The following is a 14,253-nucleotide window of genomic DNA, read 5'->3' as shown; positions in this document are numbered from 1 at the left end:
TCAACTAGCCCGTGCGTACGGGTATGAACAAGATAATCTTTATTTTCGAAGAGAAATTTCTCAGTACCTTTTAAAGAGAGACGGAATAAGACTAAAAATGCCTGGGCCAAAGAGATCTTCTGTATACGAGGCATGTTTTTAAAGTAAGTACCGTTTTTTAATTACGCCGCCACAGCGCTGCAGTCGCCGTTTAGCGTATGCGCGTAGTGTAGCTACATCAAAAGGCGTGGCATACAAAACAAAAGGCGTGGCATGCTGAGTGCAGGTGCCGTTTTGCTCCACGATAATGCTCGTCCACATTCAGCTAATCAAACACAAGAGCTCATTACTTCATTTGGCTGGGAACAATTGGACCATCCTCAATACAGTCCCGATCTAGCACCTAGCGACTTGTTTCTGAATACGCATTTGGCGGGGAAGCGTTATTCCGATGATGAAGAAGTAAAAACGTCTGTGAAGCAGTGGTTGTCCAGTCTGGCGGCAAGCTTCTTTGACGACGGCATACAAAATCTGGTTCCAAGATACGACAAGTGCCTTAATAATAATTGAAATTATGTAGAGAAGTAGAGGAAAGAATGCTCTTTCAGGTAAATAAAGTTTTGTTTGAAAAAATTTACTTGTTGGTTTTTTATATCAAAACGGTACTTACTTTAAAAACATGCCTCGTATTATACCACCTCGGAAGGACGACACTTAATAGTTTGTCAATAGCTAAGAAGAAGATGTTCTCTATGTAAAAACAAAACCACAAAATCGTGTGAAACTTGTCAAATTCCACTTCACGACAAATGTTTTGATGAATTCCATAAAATGTAACTACTTTATAATTTTTCCATTTGAAATACCCGAAAATAAAAAATATATAATTAGGTTTTCTTTTTTATTCAATAAGCGCCCAAGGGGTCATTAACGACCCATCATCAAAATAAAAAACCACGTTTCTAAACAAAATTTTAAAAACTGTACGTCCATGTAATTTTCAATATGTATTTTTTGTTAACGTTTAGGCTGCCCTAATCGTGGACTTGTTGATTGATCCTGTTGTGCTCAATGCGAAGAGTTACATTCAATTTCTTATGCAACTTTTCAAATGACTTTTGGAGGATGTGCTACTGAATATTTGCCTACACATGCGGTCTTAATGGATGGGGCTCCATCGCATTTAGGAATTGCTGTCCAAAATTGGATTACTGTCAACGATCCAAGAAGAATTGATTGAGGTGGTGTTGTTGCCTGGCCACCAAGATCACCCGATCACAATCCCCTTAATTTTTAATAATACATGAAATATAACGGGGATACATGAAAGATGTGGTCTATGGGCAAGTTCCAAATATAAAGGAAAATTAATTCAGCAGCAGCAGGGGTCAAATACGAATACCTACGTCATCTATTAGCAAAGTATATAGATTTCAACTACTGACTGTTGTTACTTACTGACTGTTAGACTGTGCTATTAGGTACTACGATGTGAAAGTTTTGCGTTTTTTTAACTTGAGAAGAAACGCGGCCAAAATTTAAACAACTGGAGCATACACTATAAACTAAATAATTTGTTAGTCGTTAATGAATAAAAGCATTCAGAAGCAATGCAAGGTAGGAAATATTTGAATTTCGAAGAAATATTAAGTTCCATCGGTGCAACAACTTAAGGTTTGCACTTGTCTGAACTGTTGAAGGCTCCAAGAGACTTCTCGCTCTCATTGGAAGCAATTAAATAAATTCTTTTGGATATGATGATGATGATTACTGAACTAGAAAATTACTGCACTTTCTGACAAGTGAAGAAATATACCGCAATAGAAAATTACCGCATTTGTAAATATACTATTTTTTCGTAATGAGGTTATTACAAATTTTATTTGCTTAGGTTACATCTTGAGGGATGCAGAAAATAGTATAGATAGTACTTTTATGTAACATTGTAACTGAATTTTTTTAACTTACTTACTTATTTTTTTTTCAACTTACCAGCAAATTTACAAATTAAATTCTTTCTATCAAACAAATTGGCGTTGAATGTAGGCCAGTAATAAAACAAAAGTTTAGCCGCAGATGCTCTACAATTAGATGTTCCATATGCAATGGCGCTTAGCATATCTTTTAAAATGTTTTGTTTAAATGTCATGAGGCACTCCAAAAGTTGACAGTGGTGAGCTGGATTCGCAGAATATTCAAAAACCATCATTATTACAGAGGAAACCGATTGACACATATCAGACTGCTTTGGATCTATACGTGCTAAAAATAACATCTTTGATATACGTTTTTGTGCTTAAAGCTTTAGAGCGACTTACTTATGGTGAAAGGTAAAATATAGTAACAAAGAGTATTTATGATATCTTGGTGTAAACTAACAGGCAAAACAGCAATAGTAGAAGCAGTAACATAAGGAAGGTTGTCGATAAGGTCGTGTTCTAAAAAAGGTAAAAGGCAGCCCAAGCATTGAAGCAGCGCCTGTCCAAACACTAAAACAAGTAAAAAATTTAAGCAAATATTGCTGATAAATATATAGTACAAGTTACCGTGAAGTCCGTTCGTTATAAGCGGCGCCACTTCAATAAGTGAAACAATGGAATTGTAGAGACCTTTATAATCCAGACTCTGAAACAATGCCATTCGAACTTCATCGTTTTTGGGATCTTTAAGTAACTCGAATGGTGATCTGGATACATCTTTTAGAACACCTAAAAATTTAAAGTTGATGTCATATAAAAAAAAATAATATTTATATCTTGAAGACAGACAATACGGTTTAGAAATATTTAATTTTTTTTTGCTAAAACTTGAGATATTGTGTAACAATACTCACATTTCTATACTTATTTGTTTCGAGGAACGGCAGTTTTTTGTTTGTAAATCCTTTAACGGGTGGTAAATTAAACATATATCCGCAAAACAGCCGTTTGAACTACAGACCAAAAAACTAATTAATACTTATTATTTTTTGCATCAATTAAATCACTGTTCACTTATATAATTTTGATTTATTAAATAAGTTTGACCATTTGCTTCAATAAAAAAATAGAACCAACCGCCAATTAACTCGGGAACTTTTTGGAATATTAATAATAATAATAAACAAATAACTGCTCCTCGTTTATCTTGTGATGATAAAAAAGATTTTGCACGAATTGCTCTAGGTGAAGATATACAAACTATTTTTTTTGAGGATATGATGTCTTTAGACATGGGCGATAAAACAGTACAACAGTAAGCGATAATAGCAATATAGGCAATGATATTACTGCTGCAGATTTGTCTTCTTCGGCATTTGTACCAAGCAAAGAACCATTATCTGTTAACGATCTAAGTAGTGTGAACTGAACACTGAACCGTCTTTCTCAAAATTTTGCAAAAGTTATCGACAGGAAAATGATTTCATAGAAAAAGCTAATGCTATACATAAAGTAAACATGGCTAAGAATCAATTAAAAACAACTGGTGATGTTTTTAATTTTTTACATCAAATTAAAAAGTGGTAGATTAGATAATTATTATTCTCGTAGATTTTGTACTATTTTTTTAGTATTTTGTAGTTAACTACAAGGGGGCCGCCATTTTGCGTGATTGTGTCCTTTCAATGTTGGTCACTCTGACAAATTTCAGTTGTGGGGAAACAAAACAATTAAAGTTTTTGAGAGGTTATGTTTACAAAAATACAAAATAGAAAGTTACATAGGTAAGAATTTAAGATAGTTGCGTTAGATTTGTGATTTTTCCTGTACTTCTTTAAAACTTTCGTTAAAGTTGATGGAAGAAAGTAATCCTCATCTAAAATGAGACAAAGTTTCAATCAACTTGGAATAGATACATGCACTTTAAAATAATTGTTTTATTATTCTGATAACCTTGAGTCTTATAAATCCTAATACCATGAAAATGATGATCTTCATTTAAATTTTTGCTTAACAAATTCAGTTAAAAACACTTTTATTTTCTTCCTATTTTTACTATTACGAGTTTTACTTTCCTTCCATGTACAGCGTGTTTCCAGATTAATAGGTACCACCATAAATCAAAATATCGATGATTTTATGAGGGTATGTAATTAGCAAGGGTTTATATAGTGAAAATATATTATTCTATCATAAACAACACAGACAATTCACAATAATTCGTGTTGAGAAACAGTGAGTTTTAGAAATACAAACCTTTAAATAAAGATGGATACATTATTCACGTATTAAATAAGGAGGAAGATACATTGCCTGTTCCAGACGATATACCCAAGCGTCGTTTACAAATCGCCAAAAACTAGGCAATCCGCTATACACACATAGTGAAACGTCAGCGCCGTCAACTTCATTATTGTTACTTAATATATTTTTTGTTGGCAACACTAAAAATGTTCAGAGTGACCAACATCAAAAGGACACACCACTATAAAAATTGCGGAAAAATGGGATATCGTGGCCATATGCATTAGCAGTCCAGGTATGAATGATCGTTTATTCTTATTCTTATAATACAATTACATATACGAAATGTTTATAATATACGAAATAAGCATTTAAGTAACTTAATACTTGTGCATGCTTATGTTCGAATTACAATATCAGAAAAACCAAATTATACTCTTACAAAAAATGCTTGGATTCCAACTCTTTCCTTAACAATCAAAATAAACTTATTAACAGAATAATATACATATTATACACAAAAATAAACTAGTAAGAAATATAACAGAATACATGTTTTAAATCAATTCAATATCAATAATCAAAAACAAAATTGAACCTAAATGAAAATATCGTAATTTCAGATAAATCTGTTACATTTAAAAATATACACTATTTACATTAAAACCACGAAAAGAAAAGATCAAACATAATACGCTGTTGAACCAGTAAATTCAATTAATCATTAGTCTAAATTTATTAAAATTAATATATATGTAGTTTTTTATTTCTCTATTGAATATTCTATGGTTTTTTATATTTTTAATATCACGAGGAAGTAAGTTATAAAATTTTGGCCCTAAATAATCTATAAAATGAAGGTTTATTTGCTTATGATTTTGTGGTAAATTCAAATTGTTGTACATATTACTTCTGGTACATTGGGAATGCGTGATTTGTCTCTTTGCTATATCAGTTTTATGTACAAAAGAGCATACGTTTTGTACATACAGATGACTTATATCACTAATATTTTCATTATAAAGTAATTCGGTAGAGCAGAGCTTATTTTTCCTATGAATGACCCTAAGAATGTAGTTTTGTACTACTTTTAAAGGTTGAAGAATAGTTTTATAAGTACCGCCCCATGCAATTATGCAATACGAGAGGAGAGACTCAGCTAATGATTTATAAACAAGCAAACATAATTTATTGTCCATTATTTCCCGATGAACATAAAATTTATGTATTAAAGTTCTGACTTTATTACAGAGATAACCAATATGTTGATTCCATTTTAAGTGTTGGTCAATGATAATTCCAAGATATTTAGTTTTATAGTTGACAGTTATATAGTTAAATGGTGGTCTATTTTTATTACATATAGAAAAAGCTATATAATTTGTCTTCTCCATGTTTATCGTGAGTTTTTGGGTACATAACCAATCCCTGACCTGTCCAAAACCCACACACAAAGTTTTTTTCGCTTCTTCCCATGTGTTGCCCTTGAAAATTAAGGTCATGTCATCGGCGAAACTTAGTATATGCCCTGGTATTTTTAATTTCAGCAATTCGTTTATATAGGCCACAAAGAGAATTGGTCCCAAAATTGTACCTTGGGGTACACCTATGTTAATTATTTCAGGATCACTAAGAGTATCATTTAGTTTAAGAAATTGTTCTCTGTTCTCAAAGTAACTCCGAAGTACCTGTTTTGCCAGACCTCTAACCCCATAGTGTTCTAAAGTATTTATAAGGAAGTTGTGTGGCACAGTATCGAAGGCCTTAGCAAGATCTATAAAAACAGCAATACATTTTTTACCGTTGTTAAGGTTATTAGTAACTTCAGATATAAGTTTATAGACTGCATGTGCCGTGCTGATACCCTCTGAGAATCCAAATTGATTATCTGATAATACACCAAGCGAGTTTAGAAATGATTTTAAGCGATCCTTAATGCATTTCTCTAGAATTTTAGAAAAGTTGTTTAATAAACTAATTGGCCGATAATTCTCAATTTTGGATGTGGGGCCTTTTTTATGTATTGGCGTGACAATCGATTGTTTAAAGTACTTCGGTATAGTGCCGCTTGTAAAGATAATGTTTATAATATGACTTAAAGGTTCAGCTATGTATTTGTTAGTTAGTTTTATGGCACGTGTTGGAATGAGATCTATTCCTGGGGCAGCGTTTGTCTTTAGTGTTGCAATGTGTTTAATTATTTCATTCTTATGTACAGGTGTTAAAAATAATGAGGTTTTTGCTGGTTCTAGGATATCGTTTATACGGATATTTTTCTCCGGAGGCGAAATCTTATCTTTCATTTTATTTCCAACATTAATAAAATATTTATTGCAATAATTGGCCATTTCTTTATTTGTTGAAAATTTTTTGTTACTTTCGTCCATTATGCTGGCTTCAATCTTCCTATCTGTTTTTGTGTTTGTGGCGTCCCTGATAATTTGATAAACTTTTTTTATATTTTTACTATTTTCTGTAATTTGGCTTTCATAATACTCATACTTAGTTTTTTTAATTAAATCATTTACATAGTTTCTAAATTGTTTGTACTCCTCATTAAGCTGTGTACTATAATTTTTAATCAATTTCTTCCTTAGTTTGTCCCTTTTACGGATTGCAATAATTAGTTCCTGCGATATCCATTCTTTTATCTTTCTTACCTTATGTTTAGAGTGTCTTTCTATCCTACATGAATTAAAAAGGTTTATAAATTTGTTTGTAAAGTTTTGGGTTGCCATGTCAACATCTGCTATTTCTATGGTGTCCGTCCAGTTCACGTTTTTGATTAAATTAAGAAACTTGTCATAGTCTATAATGTGGAATGTATTTTTCTTTTTTCTTTGACTTTGAATAATTTGGGATTCAATTTGCAACATGATAGGGAAATGGTCTGTTGTGTGTGTGTTCAAGACAAATGACTTAATTAAAGAACCACCCCTACTTTTTATAAAAAAGTGATCAATGCAAGTTTCTGTCTCGTTAGTTACCCTAGTCGGAATCCCAATAAATTGTTGAAACCCAAAAGAATTTAGTACTGACATATACTTATTTACGCTTGTTTTCTCTCTTTCGTTTGTATTATACAAATTTAAATTAATGTTTCCGGTAAAAATTTCAAAATCTTCTGTTACATTGTTTGCAAAAAATATTTCCAACTCATCAATAAAGTCATTCACAGGAATCGGAGGCAGCTTATAGACCGCTGAGAGACCAAAAGGTATATTATTTACAGAAAAAACAAATCTGCCAATGGTGGCCAGGTATATTTATTAAGTTCGTGGTTTTTACCTTGGAAACAATTAAACGATAGTCAAGGCTACTTAGGTTAGTGTTTTTGACGTTGACAATAAAAGTGTGTTCCCGAATTTCGTTACAATTGGTGTCAGAAGTAAAGGATTTCTGAAAGCTCATTTTAGTGGATACCTTTAACAAAAAGTCAGGCCAAGATGAAGACCGAGAAATTGATGGAGCTGGTATTAAGGAAGTTTGAGGACCAAAAAGTAGAACAAGAAGAACGACACAAAAAACAGGAAGATTTACTAAAGACAATTAAATCTGACCTGAAGAAGGAAAATGAAGACCTGATAAGGACCATGAAAGATGACCTAAAGAAAGAAAATAAAGACCTGATACGAACCATGAAAGATGACTTACTGAATTTAAAAGATAATCCTAAAAAGGAGCAGAAAATAGGAAGAATGTGTTTTACAACTTAGACAAGATCTCGAGATGAATCAGAAATAATTAATGACTAACTTTGAAGCAACAGTGGAAGAAGAATTGGGACAAGTACAAAAAAAGATCCAAGAACTAGAGATGAAAGTAAAACTTTATCCCGATCCTGGAATGCAAACAATGATGAAAGTAAAGTCACCAAAATTCGACGGCAAAGAAGCACGGAGTATCTACTTGAATCAATTTGAGGCCACTGCTAGATAACGAAGAAAAGGCAATCAATCTTAAGCTAAGCCTTAGAGGAGAAGCTACAGAAATATTAAGAATGGTGCCATCTGAGGATCAGCTCAATTTCGACGTTCTGGGGCATATCTTAGAGATGAGATATAGTGGAGCCCATCTACAACAAGTGTACCAGGCTCAATTGAAATCTAGAAGACAACAACTTGAGGAAGAACTCCAACAGTTTGAGGCTGATGTTGCTCGATTAGTAAATCTGGCTTACCCTTCAGCCCCAACAGAGTTCCGAGAACAAATTTCTTTAAATTGTTTTATTGACGGAGTTCGAGATCCAGATACTAATCACGCTCTAAGGATGGCTCATCATAAAAGTATTTCGGAAGTTTTGGCGCATGGACTAGAGTATGAGGCAGCTTTTCAAGCAACTAGAAGGCAGACACGAATAAGACAATCGTGAAAAGTGATCTCGAAGACCGCCTAAAGAAGATTGAGTCATTATGAGCAAGGAAACCTAAAAGACCATTCCAATGCTGGAATTGCAATGAGGATGCACTTAAACGTCAATGCCCCAAGCCTTTCAGAGACCCAAGGAACCAGGAAAACTGGCTGCTGGCTCGGTGCTACCGAGCCCCACGTATAAGACTAAACCGGCTGCCACATCCTGGAGTCATATCCTATTTTTGACATAGTATTCAAAATTTTTTGTACTTAATAATATAATATAGCTATATATTATTTTATTATAATGATAGTACCTATAATGATTTAGCACATCAACATTAAATAAAATACAACTATTAACTTAAAATAATTTTTATTATACGTTCAACTTTTTTTAATAATGCTATAATATTTTAAGTTAATATTTACTAAACATAACATACATATTTTTTTTCCTAAAGAAAACTTTTTTGCTTTATTGTTAGCTGAAGGCATAGATAATGACAGTTTTGATTTTCTTGATGAGGACACAATCAGGCAATTGTTTCCAAAAGCCAAAAGCCTTAATTTTAAAAATAAAAAAAGTAGTTAGAATAGAAAGTCATTAAGATTGATTATTTAGATAGTCCATTTTTAGAGGTATATTAATCATAACGTCTATAGATAAATTTCATTCTACGGATTAAATACTATTATATAAATTATCATATACAAAGTACTGAATTTTAATTTTTGATTTAAGGGACTAGAGACCCTTTTTAAAAAAACAACAAATTGTCTTGGGAAATAAAGAAAAATTGACCAACGATCAACGTCAGAAGTTGACAAACATATGCATTTTTGAAGTGATAAATATTCATGAAAAAAACTTAAATAGTGCAACACTTCTAAAGGCAGCGCAAGAAATTTTGAAAGTATTTCCTCTTTAGAGTCCGAACGTGTATATGATCCTATACCGGGTGGTGCGTCGCCGAGCGGAACATAGGAAATCCCATGTAAATTTTAAGGGGCTCAATTATTGGCTTCCCTGTACATCTTACAGAAAAAATGTAAGATAACTTTTTGAAGAGACCAATCTGGCAAACCCTTGTGCAAAGTTTCAAAAAATTTTAATAAGCGAATCTTGAATTATTCAATTAAATGTAATTGCAAAATTACCAAATTTTCGGTTCAGGTAAAACCAAACGGGCACCAGTAAAATGAATATTGTCACTGACGTGAGGAAAAGTGTCAATAAATCAGTGACAATCGATATTTGAAAACGTATGAATTATTCAATCGACGAAAAAATAGCCATAATTAAGTGGCATTATGCGGGAAACAGTTTTAGAGCTATCTGAAATGTTTTTAGTTTATTTCCCCATCAAGCCCATTTCGTCCATTTCAACTATTAAACGTATTGTCAAGAAGTTCGAGTCTAAAGGTACCGTAATAAATAATTGTAAATGTTCAACTCAGGATATCGAAAATAGAGCCGAAGGAAGAGAGAACAGAGATCTTAATATTCTACTGAGTGTGGAGGAAAACAAGATGGTTAGTACGAGGGTTCTTGAGCAAGAGGTAAATAAACATCATACAACGGTATTGCGCACTTTAAAAAAACACAAATATTATTCGTATAAATTCGAAAAACATCAAGAGCTGCAGGAAGGAGATGAAGAGCGAAGAATGGTATTTTGTTTTGAAATGATGGAAAGAGCAAATAATGATAGGAATTTTTTAAGAAATTTTTGTTTTAGCGATGAATGTACATTTACTCTCAACAATGAACCAAATGTTCAAAATTGCCGGTATTGCCAAGAAAATGAACATCGCTTTGTTCATACTCGGACACAATATCCCCAAAAAACAAATGTATTCGTGGGAATTATCGGACACCATATCATTGGACCCTTTTTCATGGACTATAACCTAACAGCTGAAATCTATTCGGAGTTATTTCAAAATCAAATTGGACCCGCCTTGGAAGAAGCTGTTCAGGAAGATCAAATGATCTGGTACCAAATGGATGGTTGCCCGGCTCATAATGGCCGTATGGTTAGAGAGCGCTTAGAAAATGCTTTTAACGGCAATAGTATATCATGTCATTTAAAAAGTGTCATTTATAAAAGTGTAAAATTTGAGAATCTAAACCAGTTACAAAACGCTATTTCGTTAGCATCTAATAAAATTTGCCAATATTAACTTAGTAACGTTAGAAATGAATTTTATGATCGGTTAGGATATTGTTTAGCTGTTAATGGTGGGTTGTTTGCAACATTTGATTAATTGATGTTTTTATGTAATTCTCTATTATTTTTAAAAAAGTTATTGTATTTTATTTTATTTTTCCACACTTAGTAAAATATTAAGAGTTCTGTTCTCTCTTTTTCGGAACTATTTTCGATCTTCTAAGTTAAACATTTACAATTATTTATTGCAATGTCTTTGGACTCAAATTTACTAACAATAGGTTAAATGGTTGAAATGGACCAGATGGGCTTGATGGGAAAATAAATTGAAAATATTTCAGATACGGTTCAGATACTATTGGTTTAATTAAATTCTAAGTATGATAAAATTATTTTTTTAATAATCGATAATAATAATTGTTATTGGTTTAATTTCATCGTTATATTAACAGATATATATTTAGATAAAATTTTTTTTGAATGTATGGTTGTGAGATTGATAAAACAAAAAAAACATTTTTTGTATTCGGCAGTACGTCAGATTTGACAAAGCCTTATAACAAATTGTTTGCTGGTGGCTGGTTTTACCTCAACCGAAAATTTGCTAATTTTGTAATTACATTTAATTGAATAATGCAAGATTCGCTTATTAACATTTTTTGAAACTTTACACGAGGGTTTGCCAGATTAGTCTCTTCAAAAAGTTATGTTACATTTTTTCTATAAAATGTACAGGGAAGCCAATAATTGACCCCCTTAAAATTTACATAGGATTTCCTATATTCCGCTCGGCGACGCCCCACCCGGTATATATCCTCACCAATACCGAGGTCCTACAGGAAAATTATGGCACAGATATCATAACATAAGAAAAGCCATTAAACTGGCTGATGGCCATAAAAGTTCATAAAACAAAGAAAATTCAGTAACCGAAAATTTCAAAATTAATTTTAACCTTCAATATAACGATAATATTGATATAATTTATACAACTTTTCCCAAAGTAAAAAATGCCATACTAGAGGAATGTAAGGAAAGGCAGATTAAATTGGACACAATTTATGAAGGTAAAAATTATGATGTTAGTATGCTCTATATTTCATAAAATAAAAATTTTATAGATCCTAACCTCCTGGCCATCATTTCCCTGGTTTATCTGTTTCCACCTATTGCTCTAAGAAAATCTAGAAAAGGAGGAAATTGGAGGCCCACAAGGAGTGAAATCCTAAACAGTTTCTTGATGCCGGTGGAAGTATGTATTTTTTTAAATTTAGTTCATGTGTACATATAACGTTCAATTTTTTATAGATAATTAATACAAATTGGCCAGTTACATTTTTTTTTTAATTATTATAATGTTTGTTTTTGATTCTGAAAATTTTAAAATGCTTTTTTAATTGTTTACGGTCCGACACTCGCCAGTCTCCCAAATAAAATATTTTTATAATTAAATAATTTTAGAATTTTAATTTTTCGCGGTTTTTATTAAATTTTGGCCAATTAATTCTGTAAAGCCAGAGTGGAATAATTTTAATTGTTTTAATTTTTGTCTCTAATACTTTCAGACCTTTGATGAATACTAGGAGCGACTGTCAATGCGTCGGGCAAAATTGACAGAACACAAATTGACTTTGCAACCTTTTGTAGTTGTCATTGGAAGAACAAATTTTTTGATACAAGTTGAGAATCAGACCTACCACGTCGAGTCGGCGATAAGGGCTTTGGAATTGTTATTTAAAATATTTTTTGCACTGGACTTAAGCTATCCGTGTGAGGTAGAACATATATGGCTGCTGATTGAGAAGATACATTTTAAGCACTTTTCACCTTTCGTACAGTATTAGTATTAAAAGGATGTTTTCAGTGGATTCAGTGCGCTTTTTTAATTAATTTTAAGACTAAAAACTCCCTTTTTACTGAAAAATTATAAAGAAGTCTGAAGCGGGTCACATATATTGGAAAAAAGAAAATTCAAATCGTTCCTTTCAGAGGCGAGTTAGGTGTCAATGGTGTCATCCTTCTAGGTTATAATATTATAAAAGACGACATATTTGGAAAATATCTATTAAGTATTGCATACCAAAATATTAATAAAAATGTGTAATTAAGTATATTATTATAATCTAGCAAATTATTGCTTATTCGAACTCGAAATGCCGCAAAATTAATGTGTACAAACATGAAGATAGTGTCTAGTTATATAGGTTTATAGTGGGTATAAACCGCGACAAACTAAGGATTTTTTGTAAAAATTAATTAAAAGGTTAACTTCCAAAGGATTTGAAGTTGATTACTTTTTTCTGTTATATATAATAAATATCTAAACGGATTTCAGACGGCTGTAAATTTCTACAAACGAAAGTTTTTTGATTAAAAATTATTGTCTCAAAATGTGTTTAGATATTTATTATAGAAAAAACATTAATTCAAATCCTTTGGGGGAAGCCTTTTTCATTTCTTTAACATATTCGACTTCTTAAGTAATTTTCACAAAAAAAAAACTTTAGTTTGTAGAAGTTGATAACCACTATAAATCGATTTAATTATTGATTGTTCATATCTGTAAAAAAAAAAATTAAAATTCCTTGGGAATTTCAGGAGATTCGTTCGAACGGGCATTATATCGATTAAATAACAGCGGGCGCGGACTATAAATAGGTTGCGGCAAACGACATATGCTGCGTTTTAGATTTTAGGTGCTTGATATCGATCAGACGCTAGCTTCACACATATGAAAAAATATATTGAAAAACACAAACTGGCAACATCGGATACGTGCATTGTAAACATTGTGGGTATTCTACGTTGCCAAGTTGCTTTTTTTCATTAACTTTTTTGTCAGGAATCTTTTTTTATTCTGAAAAATTTGTTGACTACTCTCAATTTCAAGAGTAGCCATGGCTTATAATTTTTAAACCGTAAAAGATATAAAAAAATGCTTAAAACCGTTTCTATAGTAACAAGGGGGAACCAAAATGATGAATTTTTTAGGGATATACTATCATCCCCCTAACCCCCAGAGCCACCCCCTTAAAAATTTTAAATTGGAAGGGTAGTCGAGTGATACCTTGTTTGAAAGGTCTATTAATTCCCTATATTATGCGACCCTACTTATAATAATCAATGCATTTATTTTAGAGTTATGCCAATTTTAATATTTTATTAAAGGTTATTTAAGTGTTTTTTAATTTCTTATAAAATTAACATATTTTGAAAATGTCATAAAATATTTAACATTTGAACATTAGTACAAATGGTTAAGAACTAGGAAAACACTCTGCAATATTGCGTTTATTCTATTTTTAAAACAATAAAAATCTGCATTGAACTTTAATTATTTTATTAAATGCTCAAAGTGGCTTCCATTATTTTGCAAGCAAAAGTACAATCTGTTTTCAAACTCTTGACGAACATTTCTAAAAACTTCAGTTGTTAATAATCGGCACTCTTGTGTAATTCTTTGTTTTAGCTCCTCAATGGTGGCAGGCTGCGTTTTGAAAACGACCGATTTTAGGTGACCCCAAAGAAAAAAATCGAGAGGGGTGAGATCTGGCGATCTTGGCGGCCACTCAATAGGTCCTCTT

At 32.0% G+C, this 14,253-nt stretch overlaps 1 protein-coding gene across 10 annotated transcripts in view; it reads right to left on the bottom strand.

Moving 5' to 3' along the window:
• Positions 1-14,253, bottom strand: part of LOC126748529 (protein unc-79 homolog) — a 218,350-nt gene that overhangs the window by 143,153 nt on the left and 60,944 nt on the right. For 9 of the 10 annotated variants that reach the window (XM_050457825.1, XM_050457826.1, XM_050457829.1 and 6 more), the window contains exons 3-5: positions 2,526-2,687; positions 2,298-2,468; positions 1,972-2,241 (exon numbers count right to left, since the gene is read on the bottom strand). In XM_050457825.1, the coding sequence (XP_050313782.1) occupies positions 1,972-2,241; positions 2,298-2,468; positions 2,526-2,687 (603 nt within the window). Of the gene's footprint in view, positions 1-1,971; positions 2,242-2,297; positions 2,469-2,525; positions 2,688-2,812; positions 2,936-14,253 lie in introns of those variants that run through there. The other variant, XM_050457832.1, reaches the window with a different exon arrangement.

The sequence above is a fragment of the Anthonomus grandis genome, chromosome 22 (assembly GCF_022605725.1).
Source record: "Anthonomus grandis grandis chromosome 22, icAntGran1.3, whole genome shotgun sequence".
Lineage (NCBI taxonomy): Eukaryota > Metazoa > Arthropoda > Insecta > Coleoptera > Curculionidae > Anthonomus > Anthonomus grandis.
Note: the sequence above shows the minus strand (reverse complement) of the source record. Positions and strands in the feature narration are given on the sequence as shown.